Below are 25,731 nucleotides of genomic sequence, written 5' to 3'. Positions count from 1 at the left end.
TCTCACGGACTTTGCATTAGTTGTTACCTCTGCCTGGAATGCTTGCTTCTTCCCATTATGTGCATGGCATATTTCCTTACCTCTATCACGTTTTTGCCCAAATGTCATTTCTTCAGTGAGTCCTTTGCAGTCTCTTCAGCATTAAAGGTACCCCTTATGTCTGCACTCCCTGCTTTGTCTTTTCGCTACAGTAGTCATCACTTCCATAGTAGATGATTGACTAGTTTTTCACCGATTGCCTTTCTTACCTTGCTAGAAGAAGCTCCAAGAGATATTTGTCAGTTTTGTTTACTGATGAATCCAGACTACCTACATAGTACTGGGTGCATAGCAAATACTCATTTAATATTTATTGAATAAATCTATGTGGGGAATTATCAATAAAATATTGTTAAATATTAAATGGGATGATTCCATCTGTTGAATTTCTTAAGGTAATATGTGTATTATGTCTAATTATGGTTATGTATAGAAAGGATTTATAATTACATAAACAGAAAAGCATACCGTCTTTAATAAAAATAGAAGAGAGTTCAGACCTACAAAATAGGTAGAAGTTTTTCCAGAAACAATGGAGATGGAGCAAGGGTGTGCGCAAGAAGCAATACCACAATAAGAATTGTTTTTCCTGGCTCTGAGATCTACAAGCATGATATCCTTCCTAGGCACCTTCTCAAGTAGAAGAAAGCCGAAGGAAAACACATTAAATGAATTGAAAAGGGTGCTTTAACAGTGGAAGAGTGCAGATCACACTATACCAAACGATGTTATTTGAATATGTAAATATTCAAACATGTTCAGAATGATACAGTATTTTTTATCTTAATGTAAGAAATTTCAAAATCACAAAACAAAAAAACCCTATCACCTGAAGAAAGCTTTTTTACTCTTAATTTTTTAATCAAAGACCAAAATGAAGATTTCAGAGTACTACTTAGAAAATAATTGTGAAAATACTGAATATCAGAGCTTTGGATTATCACTAAGAAAAAATATTACAACTTCAAATAATGACCACGAAAGAATGTTAAATAAATGAATTAAGAACTCAACTTAGGAAGTTATAGAATGAACAGTAAGCCTAAGGAAAGCAGAAGGAATTAACAAAGGTAAAAATGGAAGTAAACTTAATACAGAAAAGAATACAGGAAACATATCCAAAGCAGGTTCTCTTGGAGTAGGGGTTGGGGGGGAGAAATAACAATAAAATAAGTAGCCAACGTAATCAAAAAAAATTATAAAAGTATCTTGAGATGACCATGAATACTATGAAAAAAAAAATTAAGGGGATCTTAAGATACTACTCTGTGCATGTTTAATTTGGTAAGTAGAGAGAAGAATGTTATATTTCTATTTCTGTGTGTGCATGAGTGTGTGTTTAAAGGAGGGTGGGTGAAAAAAGAACCTTAAGAGATAGACAACTGCGTGAAGGATAGCCACACTTTCAACTCTGAGTTGACTAAAGTTATGATATTCTGAATTTTCTACTGCTAATTGCCAATTATCACACCCACGACTGTGGGCTATTTCACTTTCATTTATCTACCATAAAATTGTCACTTTTTATTTTGCTGCTTGGAATGGCATGTTGATTCATGAATTGGAACATCAATTTGTTTTAAGTTGATTAGTAAACAGTGGATATTTTGCACTTATTCATTATCTAAACTTTAAAAAAAATCGGAACCATGTTTCAGACATTAAGCTAAAATGACTGAGACACAGTCTGCCCTCAGGGAGCTTATGAGGTTACAGAGTAAGATATATACACAAATATGGTACTGTGGGATAAGTATTGGTGCATCTACATAGTGGAAATTACTGCAGTAGTCCTGAAAAGTAGTAACATTATGAAAAATTAAGGCACCGAACAGGGGGAATTAAGAAATGATGGTGGATTTAAAAAAACCTTTTATGGCCTCAGGCCATAAAAATAGGTGCCCTCTTAGAGTAATTAGGTACATATAATAAAAGGAGAAAGTATAAGAAAAATATATTTCTCTTAATAAGGAATATGAAGCTTAATTATTTGGGCAAGTAAGTAGAGCATATTTAAAATAGAATAGGGAAGATGAAGCCAGATTTTTGAAGGTCTTAAAATCCAAGCAGAGGAATTTATATTTATGTCCAGAAATAAAGAGCCATTGAACATTTTTGAGCATGGCTGACTTCTCAAATCTGCTTTAGAGTAAGCTTTTTGTTTGTTTTTGTTGTTGTTTTTAACCGATATAATAGGTTGCTTTATTTGCAGAAACAGTATCAGATTCATCTTTGTATCGCTCAACCCTGGTAACAGAATTGTGCTCAAGAGACAAGAGAAACCTGAGATGATGGAGATAAAGAGATGCTGAGCCTGTAAGAGGGAAGACCAAATCAGCATTTAAACCAAACCATCTCTTGAGCAAAGATCTTCACAAATACCAGCCCCAAACGGCTGTAATTGGCCAAAATTTGATTGGCAATTGGTGCCTATTCCTGGATAGCCTAAAGTTAGTGTCAGAAGATTAAAAAGATGATGAGGAAGAAAAAGACATAGTAATGGACTGGGGGGAATTACATAATCAAATTGAGGAGACATTCTTTCCCCTCATGCGTCAGTCAACTCTCCACAACTTGGAAAAATCAGAATCTATGATACTTTTTGTTTTCTTTGCTTTTATTATTTTTCTAAGCTATTTTTCTTTCTATGCCATGTATTCTATACAATTAATCCTGCAACTCTTCAGAATTTACACCATCCTGGGATTGTAAACCTGGAATGTATGTTTGAAACCCCAGAACGTGTTTTTGTCGTAATGGAAAAGCTGCATGGAGATATGTTGGAAATGATTCTCTCCAGTGAGAAAAGTCGACTTCCAGAGCGAATTACTAAATTCATGGTGACACAGGTATTTTAACTCTTAGAACTAGAGGATAATTAAAAACTACATAAGAGAATTAAATAGGCATGCTTTTACCTTTTGAGACAGTAGGGGAATTGTTAACCTTAAATAGAAATACACCTTTTGTAAAATCTTGATGAACTGGACTTTTCATGTTACTGTACCATTCAAGGGGTCAGATTGGGGTTTAGCTATGATTTTTTCAGGTGTTGAAAAAAATCTTTCTTCAATAACAGATACTTGTTGCTCTGAGGAATCTACATTTTAAGAATATTGTGCACTGTGATTTAAAGCCAGAAAATGTGCTGCTCGCATCGGCAGAGCCATTTCCTCAGGTGAGATAACCTCCAGAAGTTTTTTAAGTATCGTCTTGAAGTACCCATGTAATGAAAGGCAGTGCTGTAAGTTCAACTATATAACCATTTTACCAAAATAAAAGTTAATACATGAATAATTTGACTTCAGATGTTACTAATTATATTATTTTCATTAAGATGTTTCAGAATTAACCACATCTCAAGGAATACCTTTTGCATGTAGACTGTTTGCAATCTCCCTGTCTTGTGGGTTGGGAATGAAGTGGGGAAAATTAGCGTTGGTTGGTACTTGGTGCTCAGGACAAATACTCCATAAAATAAAACAATCTTAGGGGTAACCCTGAACTGGGAAATAACTAGAGTTTGGTTGAGGCAGGTAGCCGACTCCTCTTCCTCTTTAAAGTACTGTATTTCAAATATTTTCACCAAAACCTACATAAGAATTACATTACATTTCCTATCACCACCAGCACTCACATATGATGATATGTGTGTTGGTGTATGTCCTATGTGTGATACACTGATTTTTTTACTCAAATTTCACTAAAAATGTATTGTCTGACCTCTGTTTTAGTGATTCCAACATTGTTACACTAGAAGAGAAGGGAAGATAACATTGTTTACGTGATAGTCCTTTTGCTCCAGTGCTAGCTTTGGCCATGCTAAATAAGGTGCCAAACTGCCACATACCTTTATTAAGATACTAGCTGAAGTATGGCATTTAATGAAAAAATAAAAGAGTTCACAGTTTTTCATGGTCAATAGCCCTGTTCTTAAAAGATTCAAATAAAGAAGTAGCCAAATTTAATAAAGACACAGAACAAATATCATCATAAAAACATGTATGAGGGTCCATATCCCACTAAGTAGCAAGCAGCATTTGAATACATTTTCATCTTTGCTTTCCAGTCACAATTTATACCACTGGTTTTGTAGAGGCCAAATCTCTTTTCTTACAATTTATGTTAATGCTTTTTTTTTTTAAGACATTTTGTGAGCCAGGGCATTTCCTCCACAAAGTACTTGGCATTTGCTTGTTCAGCATGGATGCATCATTCATCACCAAAATTGGAACCTGTACTAAAAGACAGGCAGCAAGTTAAGTGTTCTTCTAAACTTACCTCACTTCCAGAACTCTCTTCCCAAATGGACATGGTAGTGACTGTAGCTACCTTCAGATACAGCTTTTTTCAATGTAAAGATCCGACTAGCAATAATTTGTTCCACAGGCATAGAAAACAGTTAATTCTATTCTTTGAAGCACTCTCGAACACTGCTCTTCTGGCCACATTAGTAGTTATGTTCGTTAAATACCTGTATGTGTCCAGGCACTGTGAGTCCACTAGGATTCAAAAATGAAACATAATTCTTGCTCACATGATAGAAAAGTGATCTTAAAAGCCAAAGGATAAAAGATCAGCACCTTCCATTTCATCAAAAAACTTTGAACACTTATACCACCAATCTGGCATTTGGCATTCTGGAAGCTAGAATTCAAAAATGGTTTTTTTAAATAAGTACTAGGAAAGCACTTCATACTATGTTAGTAATGGATCACAGGTAATAAATGTATCTGCCTTTTGGGGAAAGGTACTTTACAGTACCCCTGTCTACAGTTGTTTGACATTCATAATCAATAGTTGGCAAGTGTATTGAAATGATACACTATCATACTTAGAGACAAGTATGTATATAGAGACTGATATATAAAATATAAAATCAACACCATCCTTTGAATTCCAGGTGAAGCTGTGTGACTTTGGTTTTGCACGCATCATTGGTGAGAAGTCATTCAGAAGGTCTGTGGTAGGAACTCCAGCATACTTAGCCCCTGAAGTTCTAAGAAGCAAAGGTTACAACCGTTCTTTAGATATGTGGTCAGTGGGAGTCATCGTCTATGTGAGCCTCAGTGGCACGTTTCCTTTTAATGAAGATGAAGATATAAACGACCAAATCCAAAATGCTGCATTTATGTACCCACCAAATCCATGGAGAGAAATTTCTAGTGAAGGTAAAAAACGAATTGTAGCTGTGCCCTTTTGTCTAAAAATCTCTGTGATCCCAAATCAGCCTGTCTCTCTTTAATATCTTCTACTCATCTTCCAAATTCAATTACCAATTTCTGGGCACTCTTCCTTAACATTTTCCGGGGCATAGCACTAATCCAAACCCCAGCTGCCTCATTTTGAAACTACTAAAGTATCTTTTTAATTGTCCTTCCCAGTAACCACTGCCAAATCCATTTTCAGGCCAATACTGCTTTTATCTAATCTGCTCCCAAACATTTTGGCTTCTGTGCTGCTGCTGTAGGTGTGTGGTACTGCCTAAGCTTGCTTCTAGCCTCATCTCCCACTGCTCCCCTCCACAAACCTGGTTGTGTACTTTCTTCTGAACTAGTGTTTGCATTTTGCTGAGGCCTTCCCCCTGTCTATAGTCCCTCCTCCCTATTAAATACTTGCAGTTCCTCAGGCACTCAGCTCCTTCCCTGATGCACACGGTGGACCACTGTTTAAAGTGGAACAGTGGATCCAAGTCTGGGGTATTTGGAATAGAGAGAGACTCATAATTAAAATACTGATGGAAAATCTGCTAGTTAAGTGGTATACAGAAGAGAAACAGAACTAGTATAAGTCTTTCATTTGGCTCATCTCTGGGTCCAGGCCTTAGTATCTGTATTACAGTTGTATCATTTTATAGGGCTGTAGTCAATATGTAGTTACATGATTGCTTTGGTTTTGTAGTTTGTCCATTTCTCCAAATAACTGGATAAAATATATATGCCAAGATCTCACCGCATACACTAAAACACCATGAACTATATGTTAAAATGTATATAGTATGAACTTTTGGTAATAAGTTATCACCCGAATCTGAGCACCTCTGTAGAGCTAAGGCAATGACTAGAAAGCAGTATATCATTGGAGGGGGAAAAATTCAGCCTATAATCAGTCAGTTTTATTCATCCTGAAATAATAATAGTTAATTCTTAGAGCTCTGGGCTAAGCACCATTCTAAGCCCTTAATATAGAAATTAAACTAATGTCATCTTCTCAATAACCTCATTTTACTGATGAGGAAACTAAGGCAGAGTATAATTTAGCAACTGACCCCCATATCACACAGAAAAGGTGATAGAATAACTTCTGCCCAGGCAGGCTGGCTTCAGAGTCTACTTTTAACCTGTATTGCCTCCTTAATAAACAGGTACTTAAATAAAACATGTATACACTGTAAATTTAGTAAACATTTGTGGATCACTAACATCTTAGCCATATCCTTGAGAAGAAAAATCCTCCGAACTACCTTCCAGGCAGAGTCACAGGTTTTGGATACTTCGTTATACACCCAAATTCACATACCTGATTTTGTCTTTCCTTAGCAATTGACTTGATAAACAACCTACTTCAGGTGAAGATGAGAAAACGTTTCAGTGTGGACAAATCTCTTAGTCATCCCTGGCTACAGGTAAAAAAATGTGTATTTCTCTTTGGCAGTCCTCATTTGAATAGACATATGTGATTTCTCTTACCTAATGAAATTGCTCTAAGATCAACAGATTCTGCATGTCTTAAAATAATGTAAGTTTTCTTCACTGATTAATTTGTAGTATAACTGAATCTCTGGAAGTTTCGCAGTACACCATTAAAATGCAGAACCTAAAGCAATGAATTAGTCATTTATAGGGCTCTGTGTGTTCATTTCACCTTTTTGTAAGATAAGCATGACATTATTTTGTCAAATATATTTTATTATTAAAATATTGACTAAAAGGCTTATATTTGCATCAGAGAGATCAGAAATGCCATTTGAAATCTTTTGCTTACTTCTTCCAAAGGCTATTACATAGACTTGTCAAAAGATAACCCCAAACTTCAGAATAAAGAAAGAAGCTTTAGAACTATTTTAAGAGGAGTGAGGAATAGAATTAACTTCAAAACAAATGCAATCAGTTACTCTCAGCAATTATCAAATTATCCTAATAAAGAAATTCTAAGCACTTTCCCTGTTTTAAGGAGCAAAGGATGTATAAGGCCTCTCATAGTATAAAACAAAATGTTTCAGTGATTATTATTAGTCAATGCAGAAGCCTGAGATTTTTTTTTTTAACTTTAGAAACTAGTTACTTCATAGAGACTCTAAATTTGAAAAAGTATTTATCTTCAACACTGCTAACTTAAAATCTTACAAATGGAACTCACTTTATAACAAGCACTTATGAGTAGGGGTTGTCAATTATATAACTAGGGTGCTAAGCAAAAAAAAAAAGGTTGACAGTATTTTGTTCATGATTCATAATCACTTCATTTTTTTCTAGGACTATCAGACTTGGCTTGACCTTAGAGAATTTGAAACTCGCATTGGAGAACGTTACATTACACACGAAAGTGATGATGCCCGCTGGGAAATACATGCATACACACACAACCTTGTATACCCAAAGCACTTCATTATGGCTCCCAATCCAGACGATATGGAAGAAGATCCTTAATTATCAATGGGCTAACTTCAGTAAGGGAGGATTTCATTTTATGGCCTGATATTTTGCTGCACAACTGTTTCTTTTTGGAGGTTATCTGCAAGGATGCAAAGACATGAGGAAATAAAGGAATCAGTGACACCAATACTGTAGTTCATAATGAGTAGGTACAAGAGGGGAAACTGAGTAATAAAAACACATAATGGAACCAAGATGAAGCTTTTCATAAATTGTTATAGCGTAAGCAATAACTGGTTTTTATATAATTTTTCCTAATCCTTCACTTTAGTACAATAGTGCACTTAATTTATCCTCCCTTTCCTGTTCTTGTATTATTTTTTAAAAAGGACAAAAGGGCAAGCCAGAGTCCAGTTATTGCATAGATTAAACAAATCATGCAAGACTTATAAGGTTGATTACTAAACAGGTTTGCATTTAAGAGAGAACTGAGAGGCTACCTACCAGCATGTGATTTGCTATAAGGTTGTTAAACATTTGTTTAGCTGACCAGAGAGAGGCACTGAGGGGTTTTTCCTAGATGCCTGGAAAAGGAGTGCTGGACTGTTTTTACTTTTCTTTTTTAGGTCTACCAAGACTCCAAAACCTTTTTGGAGCTGAGACTCAGAATATGTTCTCTACAACATAAAAATTAAGTCACCTTTTGTGAGTATATCACAATAGCCTCTAAGGTAATATGGGACAACTGATGTTACAAAAACAGGAGTAAGGACTGCTGGTCTGAGTGCTGAGTTATTACGTATGTCTTCTCGTAGCTCAACTCTGCTGCTAAATACTCATGTTCCCACTGACATCACTGTGATGCCAGTGAGATTCCAATATTCAGTGGGTGTAGATCTAAACTATAATTGTACGATTTATCTCTTTACACAGGGTTGAATAATTTGAAGAAAACTAGGCCACTGCGGGGTCATTTAATGCTACAGGAAAGAATAGCAAATAGTATCCTTTTTTCCTTCCTTTAGCCTATTGGAAGGCTTTACAGATATCTGGAATGTTTTTAAATCAATTATTTTAAGCAGTTTGTGCAAGTAGGTGCAGTTGAGTGTGAAAACTTAATAGTTTATAAGGGTAGGGCTATATTATCAGCAGAGCAAATGAAAAAATATTTTTTCAAACATTTCGGCTCCAGCAGCCAGCTGAAGAAATTTTTTTCTATTCATATATTTAAGAGGTTAGACTTTTTCATAGCTTTTTCGAAAGTTACTAATAGTTACCCCCCTCCCCCAAAAAGAAAAAACATTTAATGTCTGGGACCATCTACTAATAAAATCTAATGAGTGTTTCTTCATTCCTCAGTAATCATTGTAAACTTTTTCTCCTCCTCCAAAAAGAGCAAAAGATATGGAGTCAGAAGATCTGGGTTTAAGTCTTCTAAATCTTGGCTCCCTTCTTTATTAGCTGTATTTGCCTGGTCAGGTGACAATCAGTCTGAGCCTTGAGTTCCTCAGTCTATAAAATAGCATATCAGTTCTTGCCTCTACCTTCTCAGTGTTGTGAAGCTCAGATATGTATGAAAATATTCAATAAATATAAGTGATAACTATCACTAACCACCACTGAATTTGAGGAAGCAAAGGAAAAGATTATTCATATTTGAACAAACAAAGACTGAGTGGAGGGCCTTTTGAGATCCCTGAAGCTATTCCTTTACCTAAAACTATCAAAAATATCTTTGAGAGTAGTAGCAAACCTGCAGTGCCCCTGTGTTCTTACCTCTTCACATGTTAACTCATCTTCACAACAGCATAATGAACCCCACCTCACAGAGAAGGAAATTGAGGCAAATGGAGAATAACTCCTAAAAATCACACGGTGTCTAAACCTAGGCAGAGTGGCTCTTAAGTCCCTTTTACCCACCTAACCATTTTGCTACACTGCTTCCCTGTAAATATCTCCAGGAGATATCCACAATGTCTCTCAGTATTTCATATAGAAGTCTCAAAAATCAAATTAATTTTGCAAAACCTTTTAGAAATGTATTTTCCCAAGAATAGAGGATGATTTCCCCAAATTTCTCCAAAGTGAGTCTGTCCATATCAACATGCTAAAATGGAGTAATTCTGAGTTATTAGGCACACTATTGTGGTTTTATTGCATAAGTTGAAAATTAACTGGAATGTTTGTTTGCTATACTTACATAATCAATATTTACAAGCCATGAAATTAATTGCACTCTGTTTTTGTTGTTGAATGCCTATGTCTTCTAAATTTGTAAAAGCACTGTCATATAATTTGGAGTTGAGTAATTACTCCAGATACTGTATAATCTGCATAACCTTTTTTTTGTCTTGAAGTCATTTGTATAAGAAATAATTGTGAGAAACATTTGATAATGTACAAAGTAGTCAATAATGACACTGTTCAGTACATTTTTATATCTTTTTGTTACATCCCACTTTTTGTAAATATCCTCAAAGAAGCTTAATAATAAAATGTATTTCCATATCACCATATTTTTCCATGTGAAAACCTGCACCTAGCACTAATCGAGGTATCTAAGCTTTTTGGTTGTGTTATTTTCCCAGGCCTTGGTAAGAACTATTTTGAAAATAGTATTTGTAAATGGAACTAATGCTATATTTAAGAACACTGACTTTTTTAACTGCCTAAAATAAAAAACAACTCATTATTACAATTTTATATGAAATTTGAGATAATTATCTAGAGGTCTCATTTGTTGGAATGAAATTTTGGAATAATTATAAATTTTTCAGGAACTACCATCAGGTAGTCTACTACTACAACTGCCAGAAGACAAATAAATACCTAATATCTAAGAAAATTTTCTAGGTTTTATGATATAAGGCATTCCCTGACTCTCCTCCCCTGAATTACAAAAACTATTAAATTATTGGGATGAGCCAACTATGGGCATTTTCATCTTCCAAAAATTCTCCCAAGACTTAAGAAGAAAATAAATATGCAAATGAACTAAGAGTGACTAGGAATGACCCAAGTCTGGACAGCATCTGAAAAATAAGGTCTCCATTTACCAATTCGGTTCTGTTATGCCAGAGAAGCAGTAAAAAGCATCAGTTCATCACTCTGCCAATGAACTCCGCCAATATAGTTATGCCATAAGTTCAAGACACATGGCTAATATTCTGTTCCTTTAATCTCACTTGAAATTTGCTAATATAACAATTATTCAGAACTCCATATGTCTGATATTAATATAAAAGTTCTATGAACCAAAATACGAGAACTTAACTAAAACTTGACATTTGTCTGAAAATAAGGGAAAATTGGCTCAATTGAGAAAATTATTCCTCCTAGGTAGTCTACATTTAACTCACATTTCATGTACATGTCAGGTGACTTTAAAATTTTTTTTAATCTAATTTTGTTTTTGATTATAAAATTCATAGAAGCATACGGTAAAAAATTCAAATACGTTAATGGAGAACAAATAAAAAATTCTCTTCCCACCTCAAAAACCCACTTCCAGATTTGGCATCCTTTTCTTCCTTCTTGTGTATAAGTAAATATCACAAAACAAAACATCCAGTCTGCACCAAAATATTTATTTCTCGGGAATTATAAGCATTTAAGTGTAGTTTTTCTCCAACAAAAATGGAATCATAACTAAAACATTTTGCACCCTACTCTTTTGACTTACTAAATCTTAGAGATCTTATGTCACAATATATTGTTCTACATCATTTTTAAAAATATATGCATAATTCTATTTAACCAGTCCCCTGTGAATGGCCAATTAGTTTTCCAGTTTTTATTAAACTAATCAGTATTCATGTTTACTTTGCAAAATAAAATAAAAATTTAGCAATTAGCTTTCTTTATTCATTAAAGGAAGCTCAGTTTCACGATAACTTGTTTCGTATGTGAGAACACACACTTGTTCCTGGAGTCAGACACAATCTTAAAAGATCATTGTTTAGTTGTATATCAGATGGGCTATTTTTATTGGCTGTGAAGAGATAAAATATTTTAATACTTATTTTACCTGTGATACATGAAATGTGTTCCCTTTATTTTGGTTTTGTGGGCAGACTTTGGGGGCAAAAAAGTCCAAACTGAAATATCACTGCCAAGCAAGTTCACTAAACCCAGCTACAGGTGATGGAGAGGGTTTTGACTGACAGTCATTCCTCTGATGGCTTCTACCACGAAGTCTCTGATGAGGCAGCAAGGCAAAAAAGTTAAATCTCTCTCCCATCTTCTTAGGATTCATTAACATATCATACCCTTGAAGTAACTGCTGCCTTGATGATGGCTCGTCTGATTTGTCTAAAAGAACCTGGAAAAAAAATTTCTTAGTAAAAACGATAAGACAGGATTTCTAATTATATGCAGTAATACTAATGACTGTTAGCTATTCAGTAAAGCCATGCTTAGAATGTGTTTCTGATCACACCTCAAAGTCGGGGTGCTTCTTGCTGTGACCCAAACTGTTACTGTGATTTGAATGTTTAACAAATACTCCCAGATGGTTTGATCTACATTTAAGGGTTATAGTGTCCTCAGAACAGTTACAAAAATTCATATCCCAGAATGTGGACAAGTTTTCTAAAGAATGTGAAACTTTTTGAAAGTCTTAACTCTACCTCATATAAAGATGCATGAAACTTAGGCTGCTCCACCCCCAGGGCATCTGGTTACACTAAATCCTACACTGCTGAGGAGACTGGAAAATGAAAGTTGTGGTTAACTACAAGAACATTAAGGCCAGGTGAACTTATTACTTAAAATACATTTTTTTTAATACTGTGAAATTAAAATATTTAATGATAGTGAAACAAATCATTACCTTCAGCCGGACATCAATGCCCATATTTTTTAAAAACGTTTGTTGTTTTATTGGACCCAGAGAAGCTACTTTCTCCTGCGCCATTCTGCGCAAATAACTGAAGTCCACGTCAGCTGTTAGGTCGGCTGTTCCTGGGGCAATTAAGACATCATGAAGCTTGTGGCCACAAAACCCCTTAAACATAATTTTTTAAATGATGAGTTTTTGTTGTTTTATGGTGTCACTGTCAAGATTACATTTTACGTAACTATTAAAATATATGGCCTACGTCAGTGGTTTACCAGCTCTTAAAATGTAGTAGCACCCATTTCTTCAAATGAGATGCTATGTGGAAAACCCAATAATTCCCTTGACAGTTATGTAGCATTTTCATTTATCCCCACGGTGATGGAATAGGGGAGAGCTCATTAATTTCTCCAGATGAATTCAGGTTATCAAAATCTAGATGGTGTTTTACAAAGTATATCCAGCAACTCTGTGTATCAGAATCACCTGAAATATGTTACCATGCTCTATTCAGACCTAGTGAATCACAATCCTGGGGGTAAGACTAGGAAATCAGCATTTTTAACAAACTCTCTAGGTTTTTCTTAGGTACAATAAAGTTAGAAATTGAGAACCACTGATCTAGAAAATGAATAAAAGCATTTAGTTAAATGTACTTCAATTAAAGTATAGTAAACAACTGATCATATTCAAAGGACTTAAGAGGATATTTAAGAAACAAAAAAAATACATCTGGACAGGAAAAAATGTTGAAAATATGATAGAAGAAGTTTGATTACAGTAGCTACATCACATCTGCAAAGAAGTACCAAAAACAAATTTTTTAATGGAGGGGCAGAAATTTTAAGAGTCTTTCCATTTGTATTAGATGGTTACTAGTATCTATGTAAACCTAGGTTCTACAACTTAAGGAAGAATGTAAACAATTCAGGCCCTACTCAAAGGAGAGCTGGACAGTTAATTTAGGCTTAGGAATAAGATCCAGAGTTAAGAGTATTATAACATGAATTAACATTAATTATAACATAATATAAAACAACAAAGCTCCGCTCTGTAGAAACCAAAGATAAAGATCTTCAATGAGTTCAAACCTAACAACTGATAATTAAGTAAATCATAGCAATTAAACAGTTAAATTCTAATAAGTCATGTTACTGAATTATACATACTCTGAAGGTATCTGTCTTAGTTCCATCATGACCATAATCTGCGATCAGTGCAGCACCTCCAGTTAGTGCAATGCGCTGAGAAAGTTCCTGGATAATAACACCAGCATCAGGACTCACTTCCACGTGATCCCTTGTTTCATCGTGCTGGTAAGGGAACAGTCAGAAGAAAATATTTCAAAAGCACTGTTTTCTTTAGGATTTCTCAGGTTTTCTTTATTTTCAAGGTTTTCTAAGAAGAGCATTTCTTAGTTACAATAAAAGTAAATTCATTCCCAGTATATGTTCCCTACACTCAACTTTTCAATGACATCCTTTTTATTATACAGAACTTCCTGGTTCTTTGATGCCATCCACTAAGCTTACAAAGACATTTCAATTTTAATTCCTTTTATAAAAAGACATATGACCTCCAATCCTCCAAGTGACAAAGTACATTATTACTTTATTTATGGTGCTATTCTACATTATAATTCATATAAATATATTCCACTGGATTGAAAGCATGGAAAAGGTTTTTTTTTTTCGTCTGTTCAGAAGAGTGCCTGCCACATAATAGGCACTCAAAAAATGGTGCCAAATAAGCAAATGACATAAAGCCAATATAAAAAAAAAAACAGACCCTATTAAACAACTATGATGCCTTCTGTTGGGGCTAAAGGTATACCTAATGATATTCCCTATATCTAGAAACATCGGTTAATGAACTACGGCCAATATACCTGAGGCCCTTATTTCCCAAGACGTTTGGGTCTTAACTAAAGGTCCTCAATAAGTGCAGATGAGCTTAACAAATAAAATGACAGATATTAATACTTGTCAACTTGACTAGTTTATATGAAATTTCACTATTCTTGAGATAATGGAAAATTTATTTTTCTTCATTAGAAAAGTATACACTAACACCTGCTCCCTCCTCCTAACACCCTATAAAAAATAAGTCGTGACCTGCCTGACATCTCTGCCTACAATAGCACAGGTTTAACAGATACAAAGTTAGAAAACTTAGCTCTTGAATCTCAGCTCTTTCTACTACTTACTAGAGATGAATTACTTAAGCCTTTCGGAGTCCATTTTGTTATTACATATATACTAGACTTACTGTTAAGGATTAAAAGAAATAACAAACCACTTAGTCTCCAGTGCTATTAAATAAATTACTGTGGTTTAACTATAAAAACCATGCAGTCAGCCACTTTAGGCATAAACTGACATATTACAGTACACCATGCTGACAGTCTTTCCATCTTAGACTGCTCTTCAAGATGACAGACTCTATTACCATTTGCCCCATTCAAGTGAGAGGGAAAATCATTACTCCCTCTCTCATAAGTGAGTGCTACTCAAGTCAAGAACTAAAAGCAATCACAACTCCCAGGGCCAGGGGGTTAGCTCTTGGTAGCTTTACAAATTTGTTTCTCACTCAGGTAAAATTCGGTAGCCAGAAGATGAAAACACATAAATGTTCACAAATGCTTAGGCTGATATTTTAACTTACTCAAGCTTTGCAAAAGAAACTTAATTCATAGATTAATGATGAAAAGCTCCTGTCCTTTTTAAAAACTGATAACTTCTGAAGTAGAAGTTATTAATTATGGAAAAATGAATTTTTTTTTCCTGAGCTTGTAAAAAAGGAATAAAATAGGCAATCTAAAGCCCAAACATTCCTGAGAAGTATAGATTATTTCTGAACCTTAACACACAACCCCAAGATAGACAGGCTATTGTGCTTATTCCTTAAAGTTAATAGAAAAACTAGTAAATCTGCCATTCTGGCAGTCTAGAATCAAATTTAGATCTGGGTGAAAGCAAAGAAAAAAGGCACACTCTAAGAGTAGCACAAAGAAAATGATAATAAAACATAGAGTTGTTCTGAGAGTTAAATGAGGAAATACAGAGAATCACATACAAAACACTCATTAAATACTCTTGTTGTTACTGTAGAGTATATGACATTGTTTTCACAGAAATCAAACCCATCCTTCAAGAGATAATATTGCCAACATTTGATAGGTAAATAGAGAAGGGACTTGCTGAGTAAGCACTTATTCTTTCTCTTATTACATTACAGTAAGGTCACAGCTAAGAAATGACTCTAGATCCTCTCTACCTTTCACGATTAATAAAAAGCACCTCACATGTTGCCAGCAACTCCTTCCCTCTGTAAAGGAACTCTAAAATAGTAACTTGGAAAATAAGACTTTGAAGATTTGATTGGCAAACTAAGAAGAAAAAAAGCTTAATCCTACTTGTATGAAGGCTTCTGCTGGGGTGGCACAAGGCGCCAAAACAAACCTCAGTTTATCAGAAACTTGTGGGTCAATATCAACGAATACTTCTCGCCATCCTTGTGGTGTTTTCTAAACACAAAATAATGCAAAAAAGCGTATCTTTGCAAGTTTATTCTCAAAATTGCCTCTACCAAAAATAATGATTTATCCACTTCCCATAAATGATAACACTTCACTCTACCACTTAAAATTAAAGGCATTACTTCATTTCCTTTAAACAATATGAGTAGACTGATAGATGCGAACTATTAATATTGTTTAGATAAGAGATGAAGTTGGAGAATATAAAACAAGCATGAAAAGCGCCCAAAAAATGGAAAACAGATTCAGGAAGACTAATCAGAAGTTTTTGCTAATAAATTACTACTTCATAATACATACTCTTAGCCTTCAAGTTACCAGTACACATACATTATCACCAAATCTTAAATCTTCTCATAGAAAAAATGAATAATTTTAATCTTTAGAATTTAAAAATATTTGCTAAAAAGTAATCCTTCATTGTTCTATGGCTATTTAACATCTTACATTCTCATTTACTTTTATCAGGAGAATTAAGAATTCTTAATAATTATCTCAACAGAATTAAGAATTCTACTTAATACTTCATTTTTGCTTTCAATTCATATTCATGAGAAATTCCAAATATGTACATATAATGAATAATTAAATGCCATGGATATTTATTCTTACAACAAAAAGCTCTTTGTTATACAATTATAAACATGACTTTTTGCCCATCATACCTGAAACTTATGCACAGGAAGAACGTCAAAAAATTCATGTGCAAGATAAAAGCTGTATGCTATTTAAAAATAGAACAAAAAAAATTGTTTAAGTATTTTTAAGATAATAGCCTCTTTTGCACATTAACAAAAAGTAAAATGCCTAGTTCTTTGTACTAGAACCTATGAGGCTTCCATAATCACAACCACAGAATCATCCCCCTCTTCACGGCAAACCTACTCTGCAGAAAGTACAGAGGATCAATTATTACTATTCTCATTTCCATATATCAGGGTCAGAGAGCCCAAATTATCAGTTTACTCTTATTCATCACTAGGCCTGAAAAAAATTAGAACTCAAATTTGTTAGCTGAAACAGATTTGAATTTCCAAAATTCATCTGAGACCACTGAGGGCAGGAACAGCTAAGGCATCTTGCCCAAGATCAGACCACCTCAGGTTTGAGCCAGAGATCACTGATGTAGGATTCCTGAGGAGTGCAGGGATGTTTCTGCAACACACCACTTGCCTTTAAGCAAGTATGGATGTTCAAAAAACAAATAATTAAAATAAATCCATCTATTAAGATGGCTTCCTCCAGTCCCCGCTACCCTGGGCTCCTTATCAGCAGTACTATCTAAGGGGTAGAGAACAAGGAAAAGTAACCCAACAATGTACATCGTGGTTTTGGTTCTTGATTTTGTTTTTGTAAAACCACATGAAATTCACTGTTCCTTCACATTAGGCAATTTTATTTTCTAATACAATACCCTTTCGTAGTTCACTACGCTCTATGGGTAAGGAAACTGGCACACGAAATCTATTACAGATGCTCCTCAACTTACGATGGTGTTATATCCTGATAAAGCCATCCTAAATTGAAAATACTGTTAAGTCAAAAATGCATTTAATACACCTAACCTACCAAACATCACGGCTTAGCCCGGCCTACCTTAAACGTGCTCCGAACACATACATTAGCCTACAGTTGGACAAAATCATGCAGCTGCCACTGCCCAGCATCATGAGAGTGTATCCTACGGCACATCATTAGCCTCGGAAAAGATCAAAACTCAAAATTTGAAGAACTGAATGCATATCACTTTCACATTATTGTAAAGTTGAAAAATCCTAAGTCAAACAATCATAAGTTGGGACTATCTGTATATTGCTTTACAAGGCTGTGGTCACCTATCACTACTTTCAGGGGTTGTGATTAAAATTCTCTCATTAATCAATGTAAAACCATTACCTTTTGGAACATCCTGCAGATCACGGTACCAGGAAATAGGAATCCCAGACTTAGTAACACCTTTCATGTATACTGGTGACCCAGCACTTTGCTCTAATGGGACCTTCTCGTCAGTCAGTGTTAATGCTTGAATCTCGCTTAATTTTTGGCTGACCTCTACCAAATGTATTGAAATGTCACAGTTTTTCAGCACAGATCCAAGCTGACTGAATACCTAAGTAGAAAAAGAAAAATTGGCAAAATGTGTTGAGTAGACTTTAGGTTTTCCATCCACAGAATTCAATAATTTGCTCAAGTCACAGAATAATTGGTTCCAGAAAAATCTGTTCCTCACACAAGCCACTGTCCAGCAGTCTATGAGAGTCATAACCCGTTAGAGTTATTAAATATAGTCTATACAGAAAAGGAACAGTACACAATTTTGTTTCCTAATGATAAAATTTAGAATTATGATTAACAAATGAGAATAAAAGATTAAGCATCTAATAAAACAAGGATTCTTACCAGGGAGTCAAGAAAAAGATCAAGAAAATCAAATGTATATAGCCTTGATTTTATAAAGCTCCTATGTCTATGAAATAACCTCTTCTTTGAGATGATTAAACTGTATCCTCAGGAAATCGAATGTGAACAGTACCAGTAACAGCTTAACTTTGGGATTTGTTCACACTTTCAAATTCTTTTTTAGCTATGTAAATTTACTATTGTAAACATGAGAAAAAAAGGAATATACTAATATTTTATCAATATTTTAATGCTAAAAATTCAATGCCAAAAGCATAAAATACATCAATATTTTCATCTGAATTTAATTTTCACTGGTGATTTGCTGACTTTTGAGACCTGAATATGCAATTACAGAATAATAATAAGATGACTTTCCAAATTGAGTTTTAAGATGAAACTACAAATGGAAAAACTTCTTTCCAAGAGAAAAATCCTTCAGAAAGTATGATCAAAAATGAAAACAAATCTATAATTATGTCTTTGGCTGTTTTCTTTACATTACTTTTAAATTCTCTGCTTAAGAGTTCTTAGACTGCATCTAGGGAAGCATCCTTATACATTTTAAGAGCTGGGAGTCTGATTTTCAAGTACTTGCAACAACAGAAGTATTATTTGAGAATCTTACTACTTTATATGCAAATGACTTTGCCAATTTAAAGAGATATAAGTATAAACTTCAAAAGTTTAATATTACTTATCATGTACTATAAACGATATTCCTTTTTAATATTTTTATAAATTAGGTAAAATGATGGAACAATACTAGGAAAAATACTATCTGATTAAAGAAATGGGACATGACCCTTACCTTTAAAGCCCTCATGTCCTCCCTCACCCTCAGATGTCACTGTCATTCTGAATTACAAGTTCATCATTTCCTGGCTTTTCTTTATAAATGTTAATGCTGATTTGGGATTTTATATAAATGTAATAATATGAAGTGAATTCCTTTACAAATTAGCTATTTTTACTCAACAAGATGCTGAGGACCATGTTGAATATGGTTGCAGTCTACTCTGATTTCATGCATTTTCACAGCACCTCGTATTCCATTGTCAGACTGTACTACAATTTATTGATCTATTTCCCCATCCATAGACATTTAGGTTGTTTCTAGTTTTTTGCTATTCTAAGTCATGCTGCTATATTCTTGTACCTGTCTCCTGGTGCATACATGCACAAGTTCCTCTAGGGTATACACATATGCCTAGCAGTAAAATTGCTGGGTTATACAGTACAGCTTCTCAGTAGGTGTACCAAATTATACTCTTATAAGCGTATATGAAAGTTCTCATTGCTCTACATTTCCCCATCCTTACCAATAACTTGGAAGGTATAGTGGTATCTCACTAATTTTAATATTCATTTCTCTGACTACCAGTGAGTCTGAGCATCTTTTCGTTTTTATTAGCTATTTGAATTTCCTCTTTTATGGTGAGCCTCTTCACATAGTTCACCTGATTTTTCTATTGAGTTATCTGTCAACTTATTGACTAAAGGAACTAGTTCTTTGTTGGTTATGGGTTGCAAATAACTTCTTCAACTTGTGGCTTGTCTCATCACTCTCTTTACGGTGTTTTTGAAGAACAAAAAGTTCCTAGTTTCTTTAAAGAACAAAAAGTTCTTAATTCTAATATAATTGGAATTACTGATACTTTTCGTCATGGCTTCTGCTTTACGTATAATTTAAAAACTCTTTCCGTACTCAGAAGACAAATATATTTTCCCATAATATCTTCTAAAAGTTTTATACTTTCAGCTTCCACATTCTCTCCTCACATTTTAAAATTATAAACAGACGATAACTAATTATTTACTAGATGATTGTCACACTATATTTTAGCTGAGAAATATGAGATTAGGAACGTAGGACTGTAAGTGAAGAAAATTAGCAAAGTTTGCAAACTCAATCTAAAGTAGTCAAATATGTATACATGAGACTTTAAGACATTCCTCTATTACCTACCCTCAAAATATCTCCTGCGAGGGTACCCCTACCTGGGCCCAGTTCCACCAGCTGGAAAGCTGCAGGTTTTCCAGTGGCCATCCATTCACTGACAAACCATATCCCTAGAAGCTGTGACAAGGAAAAAATACATTCAAGTATTATAAAGTAAAAAAGTATACTGTAATACAAAACCCTATGTAACTACACACTCTATGCCAGAGAGCAAAATGTTTGCAAACAACCACATGATTTTAATATGTACATATAGTATGCACACACAGGAACTTCACTGGGACTATGTTATGACACAGACACCAGTTAGGAAGCTTAACAACAGGAGAAAACCGTTAAAAGGCAGCTTCCACTATAAAAAGTCCACGACACACATAAAATATCACTTACGGAAAGGCACTAGTATTTGAAAGCAAATAGATATATGAAATATAATTATATAATTATGCTATTTCTTTGTATTTATATGACTTCAAAATTACAGAGCTTTTAGGCATAAGCAATATATCTTTTAAATACCTGTATTCTACTTCCTCTTGTATACTATTTCCTATTTCTAAACTGATCAAAGGTTCTTATATAGGAAAATAAATGGAACTAAAATTCCTGAAAAGAACTGTTTCATAAAGGGAGACTTTCACTGCAACTATGGCTAAATCGTCGTTGGGGGCTTTAGAGCTCATTTTGATTCCACTAATTCCACAGTGTTCTTTCTTATCTTTCTTTCTTCTGGGGTACTCTCAACCTCTTTTGTCACCTTTCCTTTGTCTCTCTTCCTTCTACCAGTCTCATCTTTCGTCTGGTTCTCCTCTTTACTTATCTCTTTACTTCCATTCCTTTTCCTTCTCTTTCATTTTGTCTCTCTTATCTCTGCATTTCCTTTTCTACAGTAAAGTATAAACTTTCCAGATGTCCTTTATATGCCTCTCTATTCTCTGAGTACATAAACTACTAAAAATTAATATTTTTGATAAATCATAAAAACAAAGCTGTAAAACACTATTATAGAATGATACATCTTGATCTGCTCTTAAATGTTGGTGATATTAGTTTCTTTATAGTTTACATTGGATATTACCTCCCCAAAGATCTGACTTATTTCAGGTGAAGTAATGAAATCTCCTTTTTCTCCTAGCATGTCACGGTACACATAATATCCCTAAGTAAAAAGAGAAAATGGAGAAAAATAATTAATTTTCAAATAAGGCTTTTAAAAAAACTCCTCCAAATCTTACATGATGTATACAATGAAATAAACGATTATGTATTAAGAATGTTTTCTCTTCTAAATAAGGACGATAAACACAGTATCTTTACCTAAAATCTACAAATAGTCATTTTGCAAAACTGGTAGAAAAACAATTACTCCTTCACTCTAAAAGCAGAGGCCATGTAGTGTCCACCTCTATATTCCACACCCTCCCACCCTCTCCCCGCTCCCAAAATCCAACACAGTAAGACCCTCATACCCATCCAGCGCCCTCCTCCCAATTCTCACTTTGTTTCATAGTGACCTTGCCTGTTAGTGTTGTTGTCTCTCACCTGGGTGCTAGTTACATGGAGTGTTCACTTTGAAAATTCATCAAACTGTATATATGATTTATATATTTTTTTATATGAACGTTATAGTTCAATAGTTTTTTTTTTTAATTAGTCCTTCTTGTTCCATGCCATTGCAAATATCCTTCCTTCTTCTTTTCCATTTCTCATCCATTGAATCTGCTGACCTCCTCCTCTAGTCCTGTGCCTCAGACTAAATCCAGTGCTTCCTCTTCTGAGCTTATTCATTTATATGCCTATGTTATTCAACAATAGGCGTAGTCATTTGGCGCAGAGAACTACCTTATTCACCTTCGTATCCCAAGTTTTAGCATAATGCCTGACCTTCAAAAAACACTTGAGAATTGTCTGTTTAAAAATTCCCTACTGTCCTTATGCTCCTTCTTCTATCACCTTACTCTTACCAGGTGACTTGGGCTCCTCCCCACACTGGAATTAAAGGATGTTATTAAACCTGACTTCCTCAGCTTCCTGACCCCACCGCGCCTCCACCTGCTCTCATTCTTTCCTCAGGACTCAAAAACTAAAATGCCTACCCCTTCAGTTCTTATCTAAACCTGATCCTTCCACCTGTGCTCTGGACCGATCACGATTCCTCACCCAACTCTCATGGGCCAAGATATTTTTATCATCTCCTTTTATTCACAGTTTCAACTTTTTTCTCTCAGCATTAGAAATGTCGCTCCCATATTTGAAAATTTTTTTTCACTCCACACACCATTCTGGAACTCTAGCCTTTCTCTTTCCCTTCATTACTAAGTATTTCAGGGATGTTTTTGGTGTGTGTTATGAACCTCAATAGTAGTCTAGTGAAACCTGTGGACTACTTTATAGAATATTTTTAAATGCACAGGACTTAAAACACGCAGGATTATATAGACATATGAAAAGATGCTCAAGGTCGCTATTCATCAGAGAAACACAAATTAAAATCACAATGAGATACCACTTCGCACCTGTCAGAACAGCTATCATCGGTAAATCAAACAAGTGTTGGTGAGGATGCAGAGAAAAGGGAACCCTCAAACACTGCTGGTGGGATTGCAAATTGGTACAGCCACTATAGAAAACAGTATGGAGGTTTCTCAAAAAATTAAAAATGGATATACCTTTCGACTCAGCAATTGCACTTCTGGATATTTATCCAAAGAAAACCAAAACAGTAATTCATAGAGATCTATGCACTCTAATATTCATGGCAGCACAATTTATAATAGCCAAGATATGGAAGCAACCTAAATGCCCATCAACAAATGAGTGGATAAAGAAATCGTGGTTCATATATACAATGGAATATTACTCAGCCATTCAAAAAAAAGGAACCTACCATTTGCAATGACATGGATGGACTCAGAAGTTATCATGCTGAGTGAAATAAGTCAGACAGAGAAAGATAAAAAAGAACAAAATAGTCAAAAACAGACTCACAACTATAGTGGACAATTTGGTGATGGACAAAGGCGAGGAGGGTTGGGGGGCTGGAAGAATGGAGTGAAGGGTTAAAGAAGTACAAATTACTAGTTGATAGAAATGGTCATAGGGATGGGGAGCATGGCATAGGGATCCACTTAGCATTAATATGATGGCTAGGTGGAGGGCCAGGGGAGGGAGGCAGCAATTGAGGGGATTGTTTTACGAACTATATAGATGTCTAACCAATGTATTGTATATTGAAACTAATTTAAACAAATAAATTTTTTAAAAATGCAGGATTACAAAAGAAATCAATTAAAAAATAATTATCAAATATTTAAAAATAAATTTGTGATACAGTAATACATATACTTCTTTATGTTAAAAAACAAAACCATGCCGAAGGTCTTGTAATAAGTCCTAAAGCATGGATGAGCATAATGGTATCTGTAATCAATCACTGTTGTGATATGACAATATCAGTGATTTCTACTGATGCTATCTAAAGTCACAAGTATTGTTGATGCTACTAGATGTTGCTGATGTTCACAGAGAAATGGTAAATTTTAGTTAAAAGTTAACGATAATAACTGCCTTTCCTAAACCTCTGTTCACTGGACCACTCCACCACATCCAGGAGCAATAGGCTGAACCAACCTCAGAATTCCACAGATTTCATATTTCAACCCAGCAAAAGGTTAAAACATTCTAAAATAAAAGGACTACAGGCTTTCACCATTGGCTTTGTGGAGCAGACAAGGAAATACAAATCAGAATGTTATGACAATGTTTAATCCTAGAACAGTGAAGACACAGACCTTCCATTCTCAGGAAAAAAAAAAAAAACAAACCCAGAATGTTTCCAATGCCTGCTGAACCCTCGCCACACAGACTACTTTCCAGGCACCAAACTCCTATTTCTAGTAGCAATTGGAGATTTTCACTTAAGAGAAGTGTATAAACTTTAAATTCATATATCAGACTGAATTCTTTCTCCTTCCCCTCCCTCCTAAAACAGCTACTGCTCTTCCTCATCCCCCGTTCCCTTCTCCCAGAGAAATGACTCCACCATCTACCATAAATCCAACCGGTTACAGTCTCCTGAACACCTTTGGAATTTGTTATCCCCATCTTAATGACACTGCGGCTGACTTGATCCAGCCCTGCCAGGTTAACTCATCCGTCCCCAGGCCTTCGGGGTGGTTCTTCCCCTGGAACGAACTCCGACTACCTGGACTGAAGACGCTCTGGCTCCTCTCTAGGCGCACCCCTCCAGACTCACTCTTCGCAAATTCGTTAGAGTGAGCCTGGCCGTCTGGCTCCCCGACCCATACCTTGGCTGGGTTGGTCAAGACCTCCTTCATGTACTCAGCCACAGTGATGGGGCCAGTAGACTTGATTTTGTACATGAGATGCCGCAGCATTGGAGTCGCCGGGTTGTTTTCTACCGGGTCTTTCCCGGAGCTGAAGTATTTCCCTCTCCATAGGCAGGGAATGACTGCAAAAAACACACATTAAACAGGACCCATTAAAAACTGTAGTATTTACACGTGCAAAGCAGTCTGAGCACTTTTAAAGCGGCTTCGTTAACCCTTAACCTCACCCGAAATCGGGAAAGCGGACTCTGGGTCGCAGAACACATAAAAGACGCAAGCAGGCGCGCACTCGGCCCACGACCTCTTTCTGTCTGAAGTGAATTACTGTCCCGCTCAGAGCGTCCCAGATGCCCCCAAGTGAGAAAGGCGCCCCACGCGGTTTCCACGGCAACGGGGCGTGGGGCCGAGGGTGGAGAACGCTTACCCGCACGTGCCGCGGCGCTCAGTCGCCAGGCACCGACCTTAGCTAGGACTCTCATACCGAATTTCCCACGCTGCAGCGCGAAGCCGGGAGGTGGGGATTGCAACCATTTCCGGGATAAGACACGCCCCCGCGGGAATTACGTCACCCGGCCAAGCGGACGGAACTTGCAGATCGTTCTCGCGTGCTTTTCTAACCATGGCGGCCGCCAAGACAACTTTGGAATTCCATGCTAAGCGGCCCTGGGGTCCCGAGGAGGGGATTGAAGATCCGGACGAGGACGACGAGGATGATAACGATGAAGCCGAGAATGGTTTCTCCCTGGAGGAAGTGTTACGGCTCGGAGGCACCAAGGTAATGGCCTTGGACTCACAGTGAAGCGGGACAGAGGCACTGGCAATGGCCCCGCGTGTGGCGGGTTAAATGGACCTGTCGCCCCGGAGCTGCGGAGTGGTAGAGCGTCCTGGTCCCAGATCCCAGTTTCGAAATGTGCTCTGTGCTCTTCCCGCACTTTTTTTCCACTGCTCTTAAAAGAAACAAGTCGTTTAGAATTGAATGTTTTTATGCTGTGGCCTTTCTTAGAATGTGG

At 35.8% G+C, this 25,731-nt stretch overlaps 3 protein-coding genes across 8 annotated transcripts in view; 2 read left to right on the top strand and 1 right to left on the bottom strand.

Moving 5' to 3' along the window:
* PRKD3 (protein kinase D3) overlaps window positions 1-10,150 on the top strand; it is a 52,154-nt gene extending 42,004 nt beyond the window's left edge. For 4 of the 5 annotated variants that reach the window (XM_016162496.2, XM_016162491.2, XM_036224724.1 and 1 more), the window contains 5 exons: window positions 2,727-2,888; window positions 3,119-3,217; window positions 4,943-5,210; window positions 6,579-6,664; window positions 7,515-10,150. In XM_016162496.2, the coding sequence (XP_016017982.1) occupies window positions 2,727-2,888; window positions 3,119-3,217; window positions 4,943-5,210; window positions 6,579-6,664; window positions 7,515-7,688 (789 nt within the window). In that variant the 3' untranslated portion in view covers window positions 7,689-10,150. The remainder of the gene's footprint in view (window positions 1-2,726; window positions 2,889-3,118; window positions 3,218-4,942; window positions 5,211-6,578; window positions 6,665-7,514) is intronic. The other variant, XM_016162492.2, reaches the window with a different exon arrangement.
* Window positions 10,151-11,200: 1,050 nt separating this feature from the next.
* NDUFAF7 (NADH:ubiquinone oxidoreductase complex assembly factor 7) lies at window positions 11,201-25,391 on the bottom strand. Of its 2 annotated transcripts, none has more exons than XM_016162501.2 (10): window positions 25,183-25,391; window positions 24,680-24,843; window positions 21,451-21,531; window positions 20,379-20,489; window positions 17,906-18,119; window positions 16,675-16,733; window positions 15,887-15,997; window positions 13,641-13,784; window positions 12,466-12,639; window positions 11,201-11,955 (listed from the first exon to the last, which is right to left on the bottom strand). In XM_016162501.2, exons 2-10 carry the CDS (start codon window positions 24,767-24,769, stop codon window positions 11,740-11,742), a joined length of 1,200 nt encoding a protein of 399 aa, XP_016017987.1. In that variant the 5' UTR covers window positions 24,770-24,843; window positions 25,183-25,391; the 3' UTR covers window positions 11,201-11,739. The 2 variants fall into 2 exon arrangements, with proteins under 2 accessions (XP_016017987.1, XP_016017986.2); XM_016162500.2 differs by having other exon boundaries at window positions 25,146-25,267.
* CEBPZ (CCAAT enhancer binding protein zeta) overlaps window positions 25,298-25,731 on the top strand; it is a 20,327-nt gene continuing 19,893 nt past the window's right edge. Inside the window, exon 1 of the mRNA XM_016162490.2 lies at window positions 25,298-25,496. Coding sequence (XP_016017976.2) covers window positions 25,341-25,496 — 156 coding nt within the window. The 5' untranslated portion in view covers window positions 25,298-25,340. The remainder of the gene's footprint in view (window positions 25,497-25,731) is intronic.

The sequence above is a fragment of the Rousettus aegyptiacus genome, unplaced genomic scaffold (genome assembly GCF_014176215.1).
Source record: "Rousettus aegyptiacus isolate mRouAeg1 unplaced genomic scaffold, mRouAeg1.p scaffold_m13_p_7, whole genome shotgun sequence".
Taxonomy (NCBI): domain Eukaryota; kingdom Metazoa; phylum Chordata; class Mammalia; order Chiroptera; family Pteropodidae; genus Rousettus; species Rousettus aegyptiacus.
This window is presented reverse-complemented; position numbering and strand designations above follow the sequence as displayed.

What these genes read in the sequence shown, in the direction of transcription:
- NDUFAF7 (XM_016162500.2), bottom strand. Translation starts at nt 25,200, where the DNA reads ATGAGAGTCCTAGCTAAGGTCGGTGCCTGGCGACTGAGCGCCGCGGCA. An exon ending in TCTGCAGGATGTTCCAAAAG is followed by an intron (nt 16,734 to 17,905) that starts GTAATGGTTTTA and finishes ATTTTTAAATAG; the next exon opens with CATACAGCTTTTATCTTGCA. An exon ending in CAGCAGAAGCCTTCATACAA is followed by an intron (nt 13,785 to 15,886) that starts GTAGGATTAAGC and finishes TTCCCTTACCAG; the next exon opens with CACGATGAAACAAGGGATCA.